General features: G+C 47.4%; 1 protein-coding gene across 1 annotated transcript in view; it reads right to left on the bottom strand.

Moving 5' to 3' along the window:
• Positions 1-475: 475 nt before the first annotated feature.
• Positions 476-21,227, bottom strand: part of Znfx1 (zinc finger NFX1-type containing 1) — a 32,307-nt gene continuing 11,555 nt past the window's right edge. Inside the window, exons 4-14 of the mRNA XM_041670218.1 lie at positions 16,680-16,811; positions 14,585-14,733; positions 13,211-13,360; positions 10,909-11,023; positions 9,271-9,518; positions 7,898-8,037; positions 7,209-7,363; positions 6,706-6,851; positions 5,260-5,370; positions 4,889-4,984; positions 476-3,837 (exon numbers count right to left, since the gene is read on the bottom strand). Coding sequence (XP_041526152.1) covers positions 1,396-3,837; positions 4,889-4,984; positions 5,260-5,370; positions 6,706-6,851; positions 7,209-7,363; positions 7,898-8,037; positions 9,271-9,518; positions 10,909-11,023; positions 13,211-13,360; positions 14,585-14,733; positions 16,680-16,811 — 3,884 coding nt within the window. The 3' untranslated portion in view covers positions 476-1,395. The remainder of the gene's footprint in view (positions 3,838-4,888; positions 4,985-5,259; positions 5,371-6,705; positions 6,852-7,208; positions 7,364-7,897; positions 8,038-9,270; positions 9,519-10,908; positions 11,024-13,210; positions 13,361-14,584; positions 14,734-16,679; positions 16,812-21,227) is intronic.

The following is a 21,227-nucleotide window of genomic DNA, read 5'->3' as shown; positions in this document are numbered from 1 at the left end:
GGGCACCAAAGCTATAGAGAAACCCTGTCTCGAAAAACAGGTGAGAAGGCTTAGCCAGTAAAGGCAAGACTGATGACCTGATCTCCATCCTGGGGACCCACAATAGAAAAAAACCATCTCCTTCCAACATGCAGACCACCCAACCATAAACAATAAATGTGTTCTAAAGAGCAAAGTGCAGAACTCTATTAGGAATATCTACTAGTGTGTAGACTGAGTGAACTCATGAGACATCTGCTATATGCTGAAGAATGTCTTACCACCAGCTAAATGACCCCCACTACAGGAAGTGATACATGCTTCACCATAGACAGTATCCTACCCACAATTCTACGGCCACCCAAGTTGTTACTGAAAGTTAGGAAGATAGACAAGCCACTGGGGTGGTGGTGAAACACAGCTGAAGCCCTAGGTTCATCAGTTACCAGTACAGTAAAAACCAATCACAGATAGAGTCCACTGATTTTTTTTTCAATCATTGTTTTTATTAATTGGCATTATAGGATAAAGTGCATAGTAAAGACAAAAAAGGAAACACATACTTACGAAAGGGGCTTTTGTGATCAATATTAGAAAGGACCTGAGATGGCTAAATTTGTTCTAAGGAACACTGGACAGAGGTGCAGATGCAGGCCTGGGGCCGGAGCCTGCAGAAGCTGCTGGCATGCTAACCCTGCCCAGGCAAAGGCTGCAAGGGAGGATGCTGGGACAAAGACTCACAGGAGGTGCTGCTGACACTGAGTGTGCAGACAGCACCACCACCAAACCTCTCCTACAGAGGCCAAGGACACACATACCACCCTCGCTATTTGCCAGTTTCAGGAGGGTGCAGGGGCCACTCAGCCTATGCCTACTGTAGAAGCCCCACCCCCAAGGACCCCACCAGGGATGGAAACTATGTAACTGGGTCAAGGGGAGTTGAGTAGGTCACAGGCCTCCATCTCCAGAAGGGCAGGAGCCCAAGGAGTAGGGTGCCAGAATTCTTGTGCTCCTTGGATAAGTCGTTCCTAAAGCTCTGGGCTGCTGTTATAACAATGGAAATTAGTCTGCAAGTTAAGGCTTGGCCATGAGAAGCAGTGCACCCTGGGAGCACGCAGAAGGGCTGACCATGCCAAGACCCAGTTACCCTAACAGCCCCAGGTGGAGGCCAGATGTTCCCAGGAGTCCTGCTTGCTGCAGCAGAGGAGGTGAGAACTGTGGGCTCTGCTTAGAGCTGGAGGTAAAGTGCTTATTCTAGCGCAGGGGTTCATCTAGAATCACGTGTGGGCAAGCCCTAAAAGTGGATCCTTAAACAAGTGCGAAGACTAAAGGATACTAACAAACTGGTTCCTCCGCAGGGGAGCCAACCCGCCTGGCTCTGAGGTTGCAGGGCAAAAGGCATTGGGGTGCCATCTTCTACATCATCCTGCGGATCTCCTCAAAGTTCATCAGGTTGTTGGCTGTGTCTGACCAGGCAGGGTACTGGGCTCCATCCATCTCAGGAGCCAGCTGGTTGCTCCTCACCAGAGTATGATTTTCACCACCAATCACCTCCTGGCACTCAGGACAGGTGCCCCTCTGCATGGCTCCCCCACACTCAGTGATCACATAGATGTGGCCGTTGGGGCACTTGAACCAGTGGCCACGAGAAACACCCAAGGCAGTGACAATCTGCACCCGCTCTTCCTCTGAGATGCCCAGGCAAGAGCAGGGAAGTGTGCTTTTCAGAGCATCCATCTTTTTCTGCACAAGCTGTTCGTCTTCCTGGGTGAACTTACATGTTTTTTCCAAAATATTCCGGATGCTGGAGACCTCTTCTGCTATGCTGCCTTTCACCTTCTCCTCTGCCATCTTACAGCGTATCAGGAGGGTCACAAGATAAGTGAGCCTCTGGATTTCACTCTGGAGGTCGCTCAATTCCTGGCTGCTGAAGCTCAAGCGCTTCCTGGCCAGCCACTCATAGACCTGTTCGAGTCGAGTCCTCACTTTGTGACGTTCTGTGTAATGCACCTTTTCCAGGGACCCCTCCAGATTGGCCAAGTGGTCATAGAAGCTGATGGAATTTTCCACAAGGCCCAGGTCCTTCACTGACAGGTTTTTCTGGGCCAGCTTCTCTTGGAGCATCAGGAAATTTTCAGGATGCAGCTGGAGGAACAGAGTCTTGCTCTCCAGCAGGGCCTTAAGTTGTTCCTGGCTGGCTGCAATCTCCCCTGCAGAGCCCTGGATCTTTTCCTTGACAATTTCTATCTCTTCCAGACGCTGTTTGATGCTTTTTCCATACCTCAGATTTTTGCGGATGGGTACCTGGCAGATGGGGCAGACCTTCAGCCTGATGGCGACTTCATCATCCTGTTCATTCATGTAGCGGTCCAGGGCTTGCACCTCGAAGATGTGGCTGCAGTCTTCCAGTTGCACAAAGCGGGCATCGGGCTCATCCTCAGAGCCAAAAAAGATTTGGGTGACCTCATCCGGTTGGCAGACACGGCACTTCTTGGGACAAGGCTCCCCACAGAGACCAATGCAAGGGTGGCCGCAAGCCAGCATCTTTGAACAAGGCACGTAGCACGGGGGCCGGTCGCAGGGCTCTGAGCAGAGTCTGGTGCACTGGTAGTGCTGACAGCGCCAGACACAGGGCTCCACACAGGGGCTGCACAGCTCCCCACACTTCTTCTTGCACTGGCTATGGACACAGCGGTTCTGACATGTCCGCTGGCAGGGTGGGCACTCTCTAGTGCAGGGCTCCTGGCACTTGTGTGAGCAGATGAGCAGACGCTTGCAGGGCTGCTGACAGCGCTCATGGAAGCGCCCTTCAAAGCAACTGTTACAGGAGCCTGGGCAGGGATGGCCACAGTCTAGGACGGTGTCACACTTGGTGGTGCACTTGACTGGCAGACCGTATTTTATACATTCCACATCGCCACACTTCACCTGTTGGCTGTGCCCACACTTCAGTTTCACAGTGACCTTTTCTGGACATAGTCGCACACAATCCTCACCACACAGGTGACCACATCTGTGACCACATCTTAGGATCTTGGGGCAAGGCTCCTGGCAGCAATAATCTGACTCTGGCATTGAACAAGGGACCATCTGTTCGTGACCACACCGAACAATGATTTTGGGCACTTTTACCTGACAAGACTTGTGACACTTCTGGAAGCAAACAAGTGGGCACCGGTGCCCATCTGGGCAGATGACTTTCTGGCATGGCTTCATGCACTGGAACTCCTTGTGGGAGGAGTCATATGGGTGGCAGGCACGTGTGCACACATGCCCACAGGCCAACCGGAACTCACAGGGCAGGCTACAGCCTCCTTCTGGCACTTTTTGGAAATCAGAAGCTTTGGATACAAGGGTGTGGGTGTCAGGGTGATTCTGGCAACAGAGGCGGAGGGATGGGCCTATTTGGTTGTTCTCTCGAAGGGTATGGATGATCTTGCTCCACAAGGGCACCTTGGCAAGCATCTGCATGTTCCCAATGCAGTACATCCCCTTCTTGGCCCGGGACAAGGCTACACAGATGCGGTTTGGGATCTGGAGGAAGCCCACCTTCCCCTCTTGGTTGCTCCGCACTAATGAGAGGAGGATGATGTCATTCTCTTCCCCTTGGTACTTGTCCACCACATGAACCTTGATGCCAGCAAATGTCTTGGCAGGCATGAGTTTGCGCAAGCAGAAGAGCTGCCCAGTGTAGGTGGTGAGGATGGTGATCTGGGAGGGGCGATACTCCTGGCACAGGAAGTACCGGCACAGCTCCACCACAAAGTGTGCCTCGTGTTGGTTCTGATGGCTTTTGCCTTCTTGGATCTCCTGCTCAGGAAAGCAGTGCTCCACAAAGTAAAGGTTGGAGGAGACCCCCTGAGAAGCAAGGCGACAGACATGTCAGAGCGTCCTTGTGGTGCCTCCCCTTCCGTTCAGCACTGGGACTAAACTCAGGGCCTCACACATGTTGTACTCTGAGCTACACCCCAGCTCTTGGCACACGTCTCAAGGACACTGACCACTGGCCCTCAGAAGAGACTGCTTTCTGTGCCCTCTACCTCACAACCTTTACTTCTGACGTCAGTCACCAAGGCACGGAGCTGGAGAAGGAAAAAGCCTGTCTTAGTTTTCCAAGTATCTGATCACTTGCCATGGTGAAGGCAACAGGCAGCAGCGGTGATGAGGAAGGAGCTGATGCTCTGAGTGCTCATGTGCCGACTGTTGCACAGGCCCTTCCTCAGCACTGCTGGGGACAGGCAGGAGCCACTGTTCTTACCACAGAGAACACCTGCAGAGCGCGCTCTCACTCTCTCTCTCTCTGTTTTTTGAGACAGGGTTTCTCTGTGTAACAGCTCTGGCTGTCTTAAAACTAGCTCTGTAGACTAGGCTGGTCTTGAACTCAGAGATCTGCCTGAGTGCTGGAATTAAAAATGTGCACCACTATCGCCCAACTCAGATTCTATTTTTCCTTTTATTTGTGTGTGGGTATGAAGGGGTGGGTGCATGTGTACGTCCATATGTGGGTATGTACACTGATTGTGGATGCCCATGAAGACCAGAGGATGCAGAGAGGCCAAGAGATGATCAGTGTTGGATACCTGGGACTGGTATTGTGAGGTCCCCAGTGTGGGTGCTGGGAACTGAACTTGGGTCCTCTGGAAAAGCAGCACAGACTTTTTTAGACAGAGTCTCCTATTATGTAGCTCTTGCTGTCCTGGAACGTAGACCAGGCTGACCTCCAAGTCACAGATCCACCTGCCTCTGCCTCCCAAGTGCTAGGATTAAAGGCGTGCGCCACCACGCTCGCTTCAGGTCACACTCTTAAGCACCTGAGCCATCTCCAGCCCCTCTACTACTTTCCTTTCCAAGGAAAGGAAACTTCTAGGCTGCTGACACCATCAGAGATGACCAGGTAGGACAGACTGACCTTAATCTGCTCATACTTGAGAACAGAGGGATGGTTCTCCAGATCCTGGTAAATGTGGGGGGTCAAAAGGCGGGCGATTTCAGGACGCATGCGGTGCTGAAACGACAGATGTTGAGATCAGCAACAAGAGCAAGACAAAGGGCCGCATCTCTGGAGCTGCAGCACCAGCAGGAAACCTGCAGAGGGAACACTGAGGCGCACTGGGAGAAAGCATGATACAAGCGGCCGGGTCCTGCAAAGCAGGGGACCTTGTAGTGGCTGAAACCATCTTTCTGATGGGCAATTTCAGGTAAGCCAGCTCTAATTGCTGGCACGTGGCACAAATCAGAAACCTTCTAGACATCTGTAGCAACACAAACCCAGCCGCTCACCTGGTGATTCAGACGGACGAAGGGGATGTTCACTTTTACCAGCCGCTCAAACAGCGACACCTCAAGGTTGAAGTTCTTGGCCAGATCATACACGTTAGCACTGGGACGTAGCTGGGGAGAGAAACAGATGAGAATTCTCTGCTGGAACACACTGATCACCCGCAGCATGTGTCTGAAGCATAGTCTGTTGAAAGGTGGACACGAGTCTCCGTGCTGACAGGTCAAGGATTAATAGTGACGATGACTGGAAAACTCAGGTGATATAATGAAGAGCCAAGGGTGGAAATTCTTTAGCTTGGCCTCTCAACAGTGACATCTGAGTTGACAACAGCATGGAGGAAGCTGCCAGTCATTTATCCATTTGAAAAGCAAACCATGAAAAGGGACAGGAAGGACAGTGAATGGGAGCCCTGAGCAAACGAGGTGAGCCAGAGACACAGGACAACACCCACTCTTGATTTTGAGAAGGTCTTGCTAGGTTCAGCTTCTAGACCCAGGTGTGGTTGTGCATGATGCTGCAATCCCACACTTGAGAGTTGGGGGCAAGGGTCAGGAGTATAAAGCCATCCTCAGCTACAAATTGAATTCAAGGCTACCACGGGCTACATAAGACCATCTCAAAATCAAAGAAGCTTGATTTTTGACATCAAGAGCAGTGAAAAGCCCCTGGGGGGTGTAGGTAGAGAGTGACATGCTCTCATTTACAGGAATTGTGAGGTTTGGGCTCGTCTGAGGCAGGCGTATCAGTATGTAGCACAAGCTTGTGGCCAAGCCTGGCTAATTTACTTTTTGTTGTTTTTTTATATTTAATTCACTTTGGCTCCTTTTCAGGGGACAGACCAGCAGGTAGCAAAAATGGAAGTAAAAGACTAAAGAACTCTCTATGCAATTGTCCATGCAAAGGGCTGGAGAGATGGCTCTGTGGCTGGTTAGAGTACGGGCTATTCTTGCAGAGGATCCAAATTCAATTCCCAGCACCCAGGCAGCAGTCACAACTGACTGTAACTCCAGTCTATGGGAACCTGTCACCCTCTTCTGGCTCCACAGGCACTGCAGTATGTGCATGGTGACATACACGCAGGCAAGACACAAACATCCACCATACACATTAAAGAAAAAGGACACTGTTTAAATCTTTTTTTTTTTTAAATCTTTTTTAAAGGCATGATGAATTTGAACTAAGCAAGGTAGTACAGTTCTACAATCCCAGAAGCCTGAGGCAGGAGGATTACAAATTTGAGGCCAACCTAATCTGTATGGCTGGGGAGGGGCCCTGGGCACAATCTCTAGCAGTGGCGGTGTGCAGGAAAAGAACGTGGGATTCAAGGAAGAGCAGGCACAGGAAGTCACCAACAAGCTGGAGGACTGTTACACAGAGACGCCAGCGCCCCGTCCTATTTCCAGAGGACACCCCAACACCCCACCTTCTAAGAATCCTTGCTTTACCTGCTGGTGGTCCCCAATCAGAATGAGGTGCTGGCAAGCTTTGCTCAGCGTGGCAATGGTGTGGGCCTCAAGAACCTCGGCAGCCTCTTCTACAATGACGATCCGAGGCTCTACTTGCTGAAGGATCTGGCGGTACTTGGCAGCACCTCAAATCAGGAAAGATGAGAGAGGCTCCTTTGAGCTGGGGCACAGAACCCAGAGGGCTACTTCTTCTGTATCTTTCCTGGGCTGACAGATAACTAAGCCCTCTTTCTCATCTGGGGCTGAAGTGGCCACTAAGCAAGAGGATGGGCACTGAGTGAGAGGGTGGGCACTGTGTGGTCCTGAGCTTTATGCTTCTTGATTATTGTTTTGAGTTTTAAGCTCTGCAGCAACAAGTAGGAGACCATCACCAAGAGTTCCCAGGAAAGGATGGCTTCACCCCTCTGCAGTTTTCTTCATTTGATGGGATCTGAACACCACGGTGAACTCGGCTTCAACAGGTAAAGCCCCCATCTTCCTACCTGTGGTTGTCATGCCCACAACCTGGGCATCTTTAAGGATGTGCAGGTCTTCCTGGAGTCTCAGTTCAGCCATTCTGTCTGCTGATGTGCGGTACTGGCGTTCATAGCTGAGGATCCTCCGGCGAGTGTCAGCTTGGTACATCTGTAGCCACAGCCTGGAGAATGAAACCAGGGAAAGGAAGCCTTTCTTCTCTAAGTGTTTTTTGAGGAAATGATATACCAGTTTCTGAAGTGAATCCTAAAGCCCTACAGAGCTGACAGGCCAGGCAGGGAGAATGAGACTCAGAGTCATAGAAAACAAGAGTAAAATGGCCGGGTGGTGGTGGTGCACTCCTGTAATCCCATTATTTGGGAGGCAGAGGCAGGCGGATCTCTGTGAGTTCCAGGGCAGCCAGGGCTACATAGTGAAATTCTGTCTCAAAAAAAAAAAAAAACAGAAAAAGAAAAAAAAAAAAAAAAAGAAAGAGTCTAAAATGCCACATAAAAGATGTTCAGAGTCCTTGGGATAAGGAAGAAGCGCAGGCACAGGGTACAGACAGCTCTGCCGTCAAAGCTTCCCAGTGGCTTTCTACTTTTCACCTCAACTGTATGAGGTCCTGCCCAATCTGACACATTCCCCATTCTAGAACAGAAAAGGAATTCTGTGGGAAATGACACAGACTGACTAGGCTTGGGCACCATACCCGTACCTATAAAGCTGCCAGCGGGTGTTCAGGTCCAGTTGCCAGATGTCCTGGATGGCATTGGCCTCAGCCTCAGTCATGGTGTTCAATTTGCGAAGCTCAGCCTTCACTTTTCTCTTCATTTTCTTTTTCTGGGTACGCTGGGTCTGTAGATGTCAATACCAGGCCAGAGATTGAGCAGAGGCCCCAGCACAATAGTGAAGGAGTTACCACCCCAGCAGACATTGTCTCATTCTCTCAACAGCTACTCCAACATGAGAAGCTGATCAGAGGCTCTAGACCCTGCCTGGTTCCCAAGCCTATTTTGTCTTTTATCAGGCAGTGTGACCTAGGTGCTGGCTGTCGACTTGGCAACATGAAGAACCCTGGGAAGGACTTCCACTGGTCAGCAATGGCTGTCATTGGCTATCTTTACTTATGTTTGACCTTCTAATATCACACACAAAGTCTTCTATAGCGTCACAACATTTTCTAACAGGTGGGTTTGTGCCATACCTCCATCCTTCCCTTTCCCTGCTTCTCCTGCCTGATCTCGCCTGGACTATCACCTGTTTCTCTTTCTGAAGTGAAGTGGGTGTGTGTCATCAAAGCAGAGGGGATTGGGCTCTCGGTGGATGCTGCCTAAGAGCAGGTGTTTAGTTCTTGGCCTGCCACAGGCCGACTACAATGGCCCAATGCACTCACAATATCTTAGGAGAAAGCATTCCCTTCTGGATCTGTCACTGAATGAGGTTACAAGATTTTAGGAAGATTGGTGTGTGAAGCAGATGTCACTAAAGTCCCCACCCCCAAGTGACACAACAGAGAAAAGCACAATACACAGTTCTGAGAACTGGGCTCATATCTCTGCCCCACGCAATGCTGTTGACCCAAACCAGTAAGGTACAGAGAGAGCATCAGGTGAAAACTACTGCATCCAAATTGTCCTTCAGAGACCTTCATTCTTAGTAAGGGGTTCAAATTGGTATTTGGAGTAGCCAGTCTCCTGCTGTCACAGTAGCACAGAGTAAATGCTGCTAAGGGCCAGGTCCTAGACTTATTGAGGACGAAGCCTGCACTCCTGTCTTGCTTCCATCCTCTATGTCTACATTGGCTGCTCATGAACAAGAGAATGAGGCACTGTCAGTATGTACCACGTTCTCCTGAAAACGGCAGGGGAGCACCCTGGCACCTGTTTCTTGTCTAAGTTGCTAGTTCTTGCGGGTCCCCTCTGACTGACTGTAGCTTTTCTGTCCCCAGCTGTGAGGATGACCTGAATCCGCAGTCACAGGAGTGGTCCAGCCCTACAGTGTCTGCTTCAGTAGAACCTAACTCAAGCCTGCTTGGTAAACCTGAATCCTCTTCCCCATTCTAGGCCTTAGGGGAAGAAGTGAGTTTACCTCCCACTCTTCTGCAACTTGCTCCTGTCCAGCCGTAGTTCCACGCCCATACTGGTCTAGCCTCATGGCCAAAAGGATTTTAGCCAACTCCTGGTCCGCCCCATTCTCTTCCTTTTTTCTTCGCCGGGGTCTCACCACCTCTTCTTCTTCAATCACTCGGTCTGCTTCAATCAGGTCGGCTTCCTCAGCGATGTCAATCAGGGAAGCCTCCTCTTCCCCTTCCTCCTCCTTTTCCCCTTCTGCCTGGGCTAAGAGAGGAAGCAGGAGGAACAAGGACACCGATAAGAGCTCACACAGTTTCACGGCAACAAGCAGGGGAAGGGAAGTGAGAGGAATGTTAGGGACAGATACCTAACATTTTTTGTATGTTTGTGTTGTTACACTTTGTGATGGTTTAATAATCAGATAAAAAAAAATGCTTTTTTTTTTCCTTTGTTGAGACAGAGTCTCATTGTGTAATCCTGCTGTGTAATCCTGCTATGCTCTATGACGACCAGGCTGGCCTTGAGCTGTAAGAGATCTGCCTGCCTCTGGCCTCAAACTCACAGAGATTCATCTGCCTCTGCCTCCTGAATGCTGGGACTAAAGGCAAGTGCCACCACTGCCCAGCCAAAACTGTTTTTTTGTTTCTTTGTGAATTTTTGATTCAGGGTTTCTCCGTAGCTTTTGCTTCCTGTCCTGGAACTAGCTCTTGTAGACCAGGCTGGCCTCAAACTCACAGAGATCCTCCTGCCTCTGCCTCCCGAGTGCTGGGATTAAAGGCGTGCACCACCACCGCCTGGCTCCAAAACTGTTTTTTAAGAAAGGTTTTACTCTATCAAATATACAAATGAGGATAAGGAAAAATAAAATGTAAATGTGAAAATTACTTACTTTTAATGTGTATGAGTTTTTGCCTGCATGTATGTCTGTGCACCGCAAGTGTGCCTGATGTCGGTGTTGGATGCTCACAGGCTAGACGTTTGTGAGCTGCCATGTAGGTGCTGGGAACTAAACCCATGATCTTAACTGCTAAGCCCTCTCTCTAGCCTCTCACTCTGTACAGTTTCTGTTTCTTCTCTGAGTCAGTCTTGCCATATAGCCGAGGCTGGCCCCTGACTTCTGGATTGTAATTGTTCACAACCATATGTTAAGTTCTCTGGTTTTTTTTACACTGACTTTTATTATTGTCAATATGTGCATATGTGTGTTGAGAAAAATTCTCACATAGATCAAGCTGGCCTTGAAGTTGTTATACAGTTGGGTTTTTTGAGACAGGGTTTCTCAACAGTCCTGCCTGTCCTAGAACTCACTATGTAGTCAATATGATTTTGAACTCACAAAGATCTCCCTCTGCCTACCTAGAGTTGGGATTAAAGGCATATGTCACCATGCCCAGTTTCAGGGGTACAGAGGATGTGCATGAAGGCCAGCAATGTGCCGAGCTCTAACTCCCCAGGTCTAACAAGCACTTCCATGTCGTACTCAACAAGAGCACTCTGTCATTTCCACTGTGCCTGCTCGGTGTGCGCCTCGCTTCCCTGCAGTCTTCTGCTGACTGACTCAGACTTGTTAAGCACGGGCACCGCATTGAGTCATGTGGTTCTGGCTTTCACCACACTCCAGCTGAAGGTACGGTGGGTCACATGAACTTCTTACCTGTGCTCTCAGGTCCTGCTGGAGGAGCACTATGAGTGAAAGAACCCACACCAAGTCCCAGCCATTCAAGCATCATGGAATGCTTCGAGGGCTGGACACAGACCCAGTCAGCATCCTGTGAAGGAAGAATTGTCGGTCGTGAGACTTCTATGACAACCAGTTTGAAGACAGTGTCTTCTCAGGGAAGTTAAAATTCTTTCCTCTGGGCAGAAGTGGCATGCACACCTTTAATCTCAGCCAGGTCTAAGGAGTGAATTCCAGGACAGCCAGGGCTATACAGAGAGACCCCCTCTCAGGAAAAAAAAACAAAACACACACAACCAAAAAACAAAAAAACAAACAAAAAATTTCCTGAGGGCAAATCTCAAGAGCAGGTTCTTTCTTAATCTGTATGAAGTTCTGGATTCTAACCCAAGCACAGAAAATCTAAACCAAACCTTAAGGTTCAGAGGCTATTAGGTTGCTGATACATATCTGTGATCTTAACACTCAGGAGATGATGTAAAGGGGTCAGAGGTCTAAAGGCCAGCCTCAACTATATAGTGAGTTAGAGACCAGTATGGGCCACCTGTGCCCTCACCTTAAAATAAATAAATAAATAAAATAATAAATGAAATGGGGAGACTACAAAACTGGAACATTTAATACTATTTACACAAAATGTTAAAATCCAAATATCTAGTCTGTCCTGACAAAGTCAAGAGAACCCTAGCAACAAGAATCCTTTGTACCAAATGGCAGTGGGAAGCTGGAGCTGAGCTGTACCTTTCAGATGGCCACAGGCTTCTCTGTCCCACCGTTTCCCACCAGCCCAGTCAGACAAGGCCAGCTACCTTACAGAGTCGGTCTTCGTAACTCCTAGCAGGGCCCTCTGAAGGCTGGCAGTGTAATTGCTTACTTGGGATCACACTGGCACAAACGCCACAGTATATGCTCTACACCTGTCAACTCCCAAGTCCTTGAAATGAAAGGTTATGACTTCCATATGGTACTTATAACCGGGCACAATGTCATAAGCCTATAATTTCAGCATCTAGGAGATGAGGGCAGGAGGATCAGGAGTTCCAGGTCATCTTGGCTGTGGATTACATAATGAATGCAAAGACAACCGGAGATATAGGAGACTGTCTCAAAAACAGGCTAGAGAGACAGCTCAGCAGTGAAGAGCACTGGTAGACTTTCCAGGGGCCTGAGTTCAATTTCCAGCCAGCATCTACATGGTGTTCACAACTGTTTCTAACTTCAGATACAGGGCATAGTGCTTTCTTCTGGTCTGTGTGGGCACCAAGCATAAAAGTGGTGGACACACATACATGCAGGCAAAATACCCACCCATGCACATAAAAATAAAATTAAACAAAAGCAAAGCACACCTTTAATTACAGAACTTGAGAGGCAGAGGCAGGTGGATCTCTTAAGAGTTTGAGATCAGCCTGGTCTAGACAGTGAGACCCTATCTCAAACAAACAAACAAACAAACAAACAAACAAAAAAAACAGTTGGGCAATGGTGGCACACGCCTTTAATCTCACCACTAGGGAGGCAGAGACAGGCGGATCTCAGTGAGTTCTAGGCCAGCCTGGTCTACAAAGTGAGTTCCAGGACAGCCACACTGTTACACAGAGAAACCCTGTCTCAAAAAAACAAAAACAAAACCAATAAAATAAAATAATAAAAAAAACGAGTTCCAAAGAGAAACTCCAGAAACACTTGAGTTCTGAGGGTTACAGATATTAACTTGTTTGTCTATACAGTAATCCTCTAACAATGAAGTTGATCAGTAAAACATTTCCATTTTTGCTGGTTTTGGAGACAGCATTTCAAGGTGCATCCTTAGAACTCACTATGTTACTCCAGGCTGGTCTGGAGCCTGCAGCGATCTTCTTGTCTCTGCTGCCAGGAGCTAGGCATGTGCCACTGTATCTACTGAAATTGCCACATTTCTCTAAGCCAAATTTACAAGTGCTAGCAGCTTCACAGTGCTCAACTTAATGCTACTGTTTTTAGTGTGTGTGTGTGTGTGCACACACACTTGCAGGATCCTGCTCTCCAAACTCCAACATAACGTTAGCCTCATCTTGTAGCAGAATAATTTGGCATATAAAATCAAGTAGCTTGTCAAAAGCAAAGCCTATCCCAGCAGGTGTACTACAGAGCCTGGGTCCTGACAGGGCCCTCGACGGCCTCATCTCAAGAGGACACTCTTCACCAGCAGCATCAGACCTGCAGACAGATAAAGCTCTGGTCTGTGGCTTCTGCTGGAGTTGCCTCCATGTGCTGAGCATCCTCCGGGCAGCCCTACCTGCACAGGTCCATTCATGAGGCTGTCCCAGTGCTGGGGAGAGATGTACTTCTCCAGGTACTGCTCCCGAACGACACCATGCATAGTGCATTCCAGGGTCTTGGCCCCTTCAAGAAGTTCTTGCTCTGATTCTTTCATCCCTGTCACAATCTGCCAAGAACAGAAAGAAATACGATGAAGAAACATTCTCTCCCAATGCTAGCCTCTGCCCTGAGAAAAAATAAAGAGAAGAAAGAAAATGCAAGAATGAATAAGAAGCCGGGCGGTGGTGGCACACACATTTAAGCCCAGCACTGGGGAGGCAGAGGCAGGAGGATCTCTGTGAGTTTGAGGCCAGCTTGATTTACAGAGCAAATTACAGGACAGGCTCCAAAGCTACAAAGAAACCCTGTCTCGTAAAACCAAAAAGAAAGAAAGAAAGAAAGAAAGAAAGAAAGAAAGAAAGACAGACAGACTAATAAACACACCAGTGAGTCAACGACAGTTTCTCAAGTACATCATGCGGTCTTGAAACCCACGGACGAGGGTTCAATGGCTGCCCAGACAGTAAGCAGGGAAAGCAAAGGAGGGCCCAGTAGAAACAGGCCCCAAGGTGCTCTAGATCAGACTTCAAGCCTCACAGCCTCTTTTCCTCCTTGATAATAAGACCTGTTTTTTTTTTTCTCCACTTGTTTAAGAGACAGGTTCTTGCTACATTGCCCAGGCTGGTCACAAACTTCTGGTTTAACCAATACCTCCTGCCTCAATTATTTCCCTAATAGCTGGGAATAAAGGTTGATGTCACTGTACCCAATTTTTAAAAAATATTTATTTATTTACTATGTATACAATATTCTGTCAGTGTATATGCCTGCAGGCCAGAAGAGGGCACCAGACCCCATTACAGATGGTTGTGAGCCACCATGTGGTTGCTGGGAATTGAACTCAGGACCTTTGGAAGAGCAGGCATCTCTGAGCCATCTCTCCAGCCCCTCAGTTATGATTTTGATTGGGCACCCTGGTCAGATAAAAGACACATGCACCTTTAATCCCTGCATTTGAGAGGCAGAGGCAGGCAGATCTCTGCGTTTTGTGGCCAGCCTGGTCTACAGAATGAATTCTAGGATATCCAGGACTACACAGAGAAAACCTGTCTTGAAAAACAAAGACACTTCACAGTAGGCTGTATTGTAGATAATTGGGGGTAGCAGACGGAAGGTCCTGGTAGGGGCAAGAAAGGAACTTTTTCACCCTTTGACTTGAGCACCAAAAGATTAGCAGAATGAAATGCTAGAAGGAAGCTGGTCCTTCAGAGGGCTGAGAAGTTTGCCAGAAAGCAGCTGCTTTGTTAGGTGGGTCGCTTAGCCCCTCAGCTATTCCAGTGTCGGGACTTACGCTCATGTAGGCCCTTCGCAGGTGCATGGGGAGATTGCGGCGGAATTCCCGCTTGTTCCTCAGCTCCCTCAGGGTGAACTGCTTCAGGACTTCACTGTTGCTCCTTCCACCCACTCGCACAATGCTGGTCTTCTGACACCTATAAATGCCTGTGAAGAAATATGCAGTATTCCAGGGCTGAAAAGAGCAAGATACTGACCTGACCTGGTCCAGATGAGAGTTGTGTGTTCTAGGATCTTATCTCAATTGGTCCCTTAGGGAGCAAACCTGTGCTTACAGAATGTTCACTCCACTTGTGTGAGGAGGCTACAAATAAAGTGTGGGCTGCCAAGCAGAAAAGTGTAGCACTTAAGAGCATGATGACAGCCTGTCGGGAAGGAGTCAGATCTGTGTGATTATTTCGGGGGGGGGTTAAGCTAGCTGGGCAGCTGGAACAACAAGCAGCCAGCGCCTCCTGTTACAGAATGGCGCCCAACATGGGCTCCAGGCAGCCAGGGCTACACAAAGAAACTCTTTCTCAAACAAACAACAACAAAAGGTGTAAGGCCATGGACCTAAGACAAATGGAGAGAGCGCTCCGGCTTTAAGACTTAAGGCTGCAGAGCACAAGTGGATGGTCAGGCACTGAACTGGTGGCTGCTCTGTGTAAGACCAGAGACAGCAACAATGTCCCTGTGTGGCTACAGTCTGAGTAAGTAAGAGCCCATCTCTGCAGCTCTAGCACAGCAGCAGAAGCAAATGGCCAAGACCTGGGGCCCATTCCACACATGGAATGGCTGCTTATATGGAGACTCAGCTTTTGATCTGCTTTCCACTGCTCATTAAACCACTGATCCTAACACCCACAGCTCTACTGCTAAAGGACCTGCTGCTGGAAACGCCAGAGGATCTGAGCTGGCTGCTAGGCAGAGTCCACCAGGGCTTACATTGGTGGAAAAAGCACAGAGAAATACAGAGCAAGGTATTTCAAAAGGAAGGATACATACTTACTTATTCATTGGAGCAAATAGCACTAAAAAGATTTATTTTATCTTTATTTTGTCCCCTGGAGTTGTTACCACAGGTAGATTGGAAGGTGTTCAATGTGGGTGCTGGGAACTGAAGTCACGTCCTCTGGAAGAGCACGCAGCCATCTCTCTAGCTCCTAATGAGTACTGTCTTGAGTGACTAACATGTTGTGTAAGTACAGGAAGAATATTTATAGCCCTTAATGTTTAGAGTCCATAGCACAGACCAAAAGGGGAAAAAAAAAAAAAAAAAAGAACAAACTGGGTTGCTCTTCTAGAGGACCTGGGTTTGATTTCTAGCACCAACACAGCAGCTCACCACAACCGCTGTAACTCCAGTTTCAGGGCCCTGGATTCCCCTTTAGTGTCTGACAGCACTAGGCATTCACGTGCTATCACAGACATACATGCAGGCAAGCGCCCAAACACATGAAATAAAAATAAATTTTCTTCAAAAAATCAAAATTAAGGGCTGGAGATATGGCTCAGTGGTTAAGAGCACTGGCTGCTCTTCAAGAGGTCCTGAGTTCAATTCCATCTCACAGCCATCTTAATGCGACCTGATGCACTCTTCTGGCCTGCAGTTATACATGCGGGGCACTCATATATAAAATATAAACAAACAGATTTTTTAAAAATAAAAATAAAAAAATACAAAAAGAACAGAGAAAAGGGACATAACCTGGGGCAATGGGGCAAGTGTACTTGAGACCCGAGTTGGTACAACCTGGGTTGAATGCACTCAAGCTGAGTGGGGAAGGAAAAGGGGATAGCTAAAGGAGAAGAATCCTTGAGGACTGAAGGTGACTGAGGCCCCTGGGCTTGGGAAGCAGAAAAAAAAAAGACAGAGAGCTCACGGCCCAGTACAGGGAAGATCAGTCAGCCATGGGTCTCAGGGGAACTACTAGACAAAGACTAGAAAGCCACTAAGGTTGCTGACATGTCGAGTGTGCATGTGCCTTCCTATCTGTGCACGTGTGGTGCTAAGGATGGAGCCCAGGGTCTTGCGATGCACCAGGAAGTGCTCCTCCACCGGGCTGTATCTCCAGCCCCAGTAGAAAACAACTTTGCATGGAGACATTTATTACCTTCTAGAAACTGGTCCAAAGCATGATTAGTATAACATACAACCAAGATGGGGAACTTCTGGGCACTAATTTGCCAAACAGACTCGTTGAGCAAAAGGGCCTGAACAATTTTTAGACCCACGTAAGTTTTGCCTAGAAAAGAAAAAAAAAAGACAAGTTACAAAATGGACATTTTTTTCAGTTTAATATTTTTATTAACTTAAAAGGTGAACAACTATTTCAAATCTTGTTAAACATATTCATCTGAAATTTGCTTACATGGAGAAAAGACAGACAGAATTTCAAATACCAGTCCACTATCTGCTTCAAAACATTCTCATTACCCAGATATGTTGGCACAGACATGTAATCCCAACTCTTGAAACATAAGAGGCAGGAGGATTGCTGTGAACTCAAGGTCAACCTGGACTTCATAGTGAGACTCTTATAAAACAAAGAATTATTCCTCCTTTTTCCATGAGAATGCATTGGAAGGCAAAAGATTTTATAATGCTAGATGAGCCGGGCGGTGGTGGTGCACACTTTTAATTCCAACACTCAGGAGGCAGAGGCAAGTGGATCTCTGGGAGTTCAAGGCCAGCCTGGTCTGTAGAGCGAGTTCCAGGGCAGGCTCCAAAGCTACAGAGAAACCCTGTCTTGAAAAACAAAACAAAATAATCAGCTATAAAAACAAAAAACAAACCAACTTTCTCTTTCTTTGTTTCTTAAGACAGGATTTCTCTGTGGAATGGCCATGGCTGTCCTGGATCTGCCTGCCTCTGCCTTTCTTTTCCTTCCTTTCTTCCTTCCTCCCTCCCTCCTTCCTTTTTGAGACAGGCTTCTTGTAGTGTAACCTGAAATTTACCATATAGCAGAAGATGACCTTCTGCCCCTACTTTTCTAGAGCTAGGATTATAGATGTGAACCACTGCTTGATTATTTGGTGCTGGCTTCGTGCATGCCAGCCATACATGCAACCTGTCTAAATTACATGCCCAGCCTATATGAAAAATTCTGGTATCTTTCACTTTTAATTCTAATAATGAAGATAGAAGGCACAAGTGGTCATAATACAGTTAAATAACAATACTCCAGGAAGCCTTGATTTGTTTCCATAGTTACTCCAGACCATGCCTTCCCCTTTCCACATCCCTCTCCTTACAGGAGTCTTGGGCTGCTGACTCCTGTCTGTGTGCACACTTCACTGACTTACAAGATGGGGACTCTACAAATAACAACTGCCATCTTATCGTCCTGCCTTAGCCTCCCTGTCATCACAGGATGCCAGTCTCACAATTTAGACCCTGTAAAAGGACTAACAGATTACTTAGAATAAATTATTTATTTATGTCGGGACAGTGTCTATGCTGCCCAGGCTGATCCTCACCTCTGGAGCCCAGGTGATCCTCCTATCTTCCAAGTAGCTACTACAGCTGGTATATGCTCACTTATAAAATATATTTAAAAATCCATTTGTTGTTGTTTTGAGGCACCATGTGGCCTTGAACTCTTGTTCCTCCTTAGGCCACCTTCCAAATGGTAGATTCACAGATGGGTCACGACAATGGCTCAATTTTTTCCTCCCTCTCAAGACAGGGTTTCTCTGTATAGCCCTAGCTGTCCTGGAACTTTACTCTGTAGACCAAGCTGGCCTCACACTCAGAAATCTGCATACCTCTGCCTCATAAGTGCTGGGAGTTTAAAAAAAAAAAAAATCTCAGGGCTGGAAAAATGGCTCTGTGGTTAAGAGCACTGGCTGCTCTTCCAGAGGACCTGAGTTCAATTCCCAGCAACCACACGGAAGCTCACAACTGTCTGTAACTCCAGTTCCAGATCTGCCATCATCACACAGACACGCAGGCAAAACACCAATTCGTATAGAATAAAGACAGTTTAAAAAAAACTTAAAAAAATACATTGAGATGGTTTGAAATGTAAGTAGCACAGATGAGTCTGCTGGAGAGTCTTGGAGCCACATGGTCTTACTGGAGTAATCCACGTTAGGATCCCTGTGTCCCCAAGCCCATATACAGGGACAGGGAGCCTCCTTCCTTCCTTCCTTCCTCCCTCCCTCCCTCCCTCCTTCCTTCCTTTCCTCCTCTTTCTTCCAAGATTTATTTATATATGTATACGAGTACTCTGTCTTTCTGTACATCTGCACAACAGAAGAGGGCATCAGATCCATTACAGATGGTTCTGAGCCACCATGTGGGTACTGGGAATTAAGCTCAGGACCTCTGGACCTGTGCTCTTAACCATTGAGCCATCTCTCCAGTCCCTCTTTTATTTATTTATTTTTTTTTAAAAAAACATACAAATAGCTGGGCAATGGTGGCGCACGCCTTTAATCCCAGCACTCGGGAGGCAGAGGCAGGTGGACCTCTGTGAGTTCGAGACCAGCCTGGTCTACAAGAGCTAGTTCCAGGACAGGAACCAAAAGCTACAGAGAAACCTTGTCTCGAAAAAACAAAAAAACAAAAACAAAAACAAAAAACCCCATACAAATAACAGCAAACTCTTTTCAGTGTTTATTTGCTTTTTCCATCAATAAATGTTGAAGATAGTTTCCTGTTGGTACACAGAGACACATTCCACCTGCCTTTGAACAATTTTCAGTCAGCTCCCCCTTTTCTTTCTTTCTTTTTTCTTTTTTTCTTGGTTTTTTTTTTTTTTAAATGTTTATTTATTTATTATGTATACAATATTGTGTCTGTGTGTGTGTGTGTGCAGGCCAGAAGAGGGCACCAGACCTCATTACAGATGGTTGTGAGCCACCATGTGGTTGCCGGGAATTGAACTCAGGACCTTTGGAAGAGCAGGCAATGCTCTTAACCACTGAGCCATCTCTCCAGCCCTCTTGGTTTTTTTTGAGTTATGATTTCTCTATAGCTTTGGGGCCTGTCCTGGGACTAGCTCTTGTAGATCAGGCTGGCCCTGAACTCACAGAGATCTGCCAGCTACTGCCTCCCGAGTGCTGGGATTAAAGAAGTGCTCCACCACCGCCCAGCTTCTTTTCTCTTTTTAAAGACAAGGTCTCATGTAGCCTTGGCTAATCTCAAGTTTATTACATGGCTGAGTCTGGCTCTGAACTCCTGATTTTCCTGTCACTGGGCGCTGAGTACAGAGATGAGAGGAGTGTGCTGTCAACCCAAGCACCCATTGCCTGACGACATTCACATTGTTCCCTATCTTATCTGAAAGGATCTCACCAATATATCCCTGGCTGGCTTGGAACTCACTATGTAGAACAGGCTGACCTCATACTTAGAGATCCATCTGCTCCTGTCCCTCCTGGGATAACAGATTTATGTCACTATGCTTGGCTCTTATGTGGCAAATTCTTTTTTTTTTATTTTCTTATTTTATTGTGCATTGATGTTTTGCCTGTATATATGTCTGTGTGAGGGTGTCAGATCCCCTGGGAACTGAGTTACAGACAGGTGTGAGATGCCATGTGGGTGCTGGGAATCAAACCAGGCTCCTCTGAAAGAGCAGTCAGTGCTCTTAAACAGTACGCCATCTTTTCAGCTCCTATGGAAAACACCTTACATATGCTTTTTGTAGACTATGGTATACTTGAGTCTGTGATGAGGGAAAAATGCAAATACTTCATTATTAGACTCAATAAAGTCATTAGCAATTGGCCATAAATTAAGTCCAAACTTCTACACTGTGTCAGGCTAAAGTAGACAATGTCCTTAAAAGCTTCAAGCTGACTGAGGGAACAACAGGAAAATCATTTCAACATGGCACAGGGAGCAACTGATTCTTCCTTTTGTTTTCTTCAAATAGTACATACAGAGTCCTTTAGCAGACATCAGACCCATGAGATGCAACGTCAAGGGAAAGAAACAGGACTCCTACCTTCCTGGGCTGTCCACACTTATGGAGCAAAGATAACAGTCACACAAACCACTGTAAAATCTTGAGTGTGGCAAAGGAGAAATTTGAAACCAGAAAAACATGTTAGCTTCTGAACTCACTGAGGCTGGGTAGCCTTCTCCAGAAAGACAGGTAAAGAAACAGGGTGCCTGTACGGGCAGGCTGCCCCGTCTTATCAGTGAATGAAGGCCAAGGTCTTCTTCCAGCAGGACAGCTTAGATAAGTGGACAGCAGAGACATGTGGCAGAAAATGATTGAAAGTAGGTAAGGGCATTGCTGGGGGAGGAAGACAAGGTTAAGTCCTGGCTGCCTCTGTAGGCCTGTGACGGACAGGGAGACTCGGGAGGAGGGAGAATGTTGGAAATTCAGCATGCTTCATGCTTCCTCCCTCTTACAGGAGACACATGCTGGAATTTTTCACTGTGTCTGTGGCTAGTGTGTAAATTCTCTGGGTCTGAAACGATTACTAAAGTGCACTCATTCAAGTGACGGTGGGAGAAAACACTGCTTGCAGCACGTGGGTTCACAGTGCCCAAGTCACCGGGGAAGAGCACCAGAGATGGCAGAGAAGGAACATGAGGAGTCCCATACGTGCAGATGCGTACAGCTAGGAAATTAAAGACGGGGTATTTGGTAATTTTTGTTTTGTTGTTTTTGAAACAGGGTTTCTCTGTACAACAGCCCTGG

The sequence above is a fragment of the Microtus oregoni genome, unplaced genomic scaffold (genome assembly GCF_018167655.1).
Source record: "Microtus oregoni isolate MIOR12 unplaced genomic scaffold, Mior012 000020F_ref0000438, whole genome shotgun sequence".
Taxonomy (NCBI): domain Eukaryota; kingdom Metazoa; phylum Chordata; class Mammalia; order Rodentia; family Cricetidae; genus Microtus; species Microtus oregoni.
Note: the sequence above shows the minus strand (reverse complement) of the source record. Positions and strands in the feature narration are given on the sequence as shown.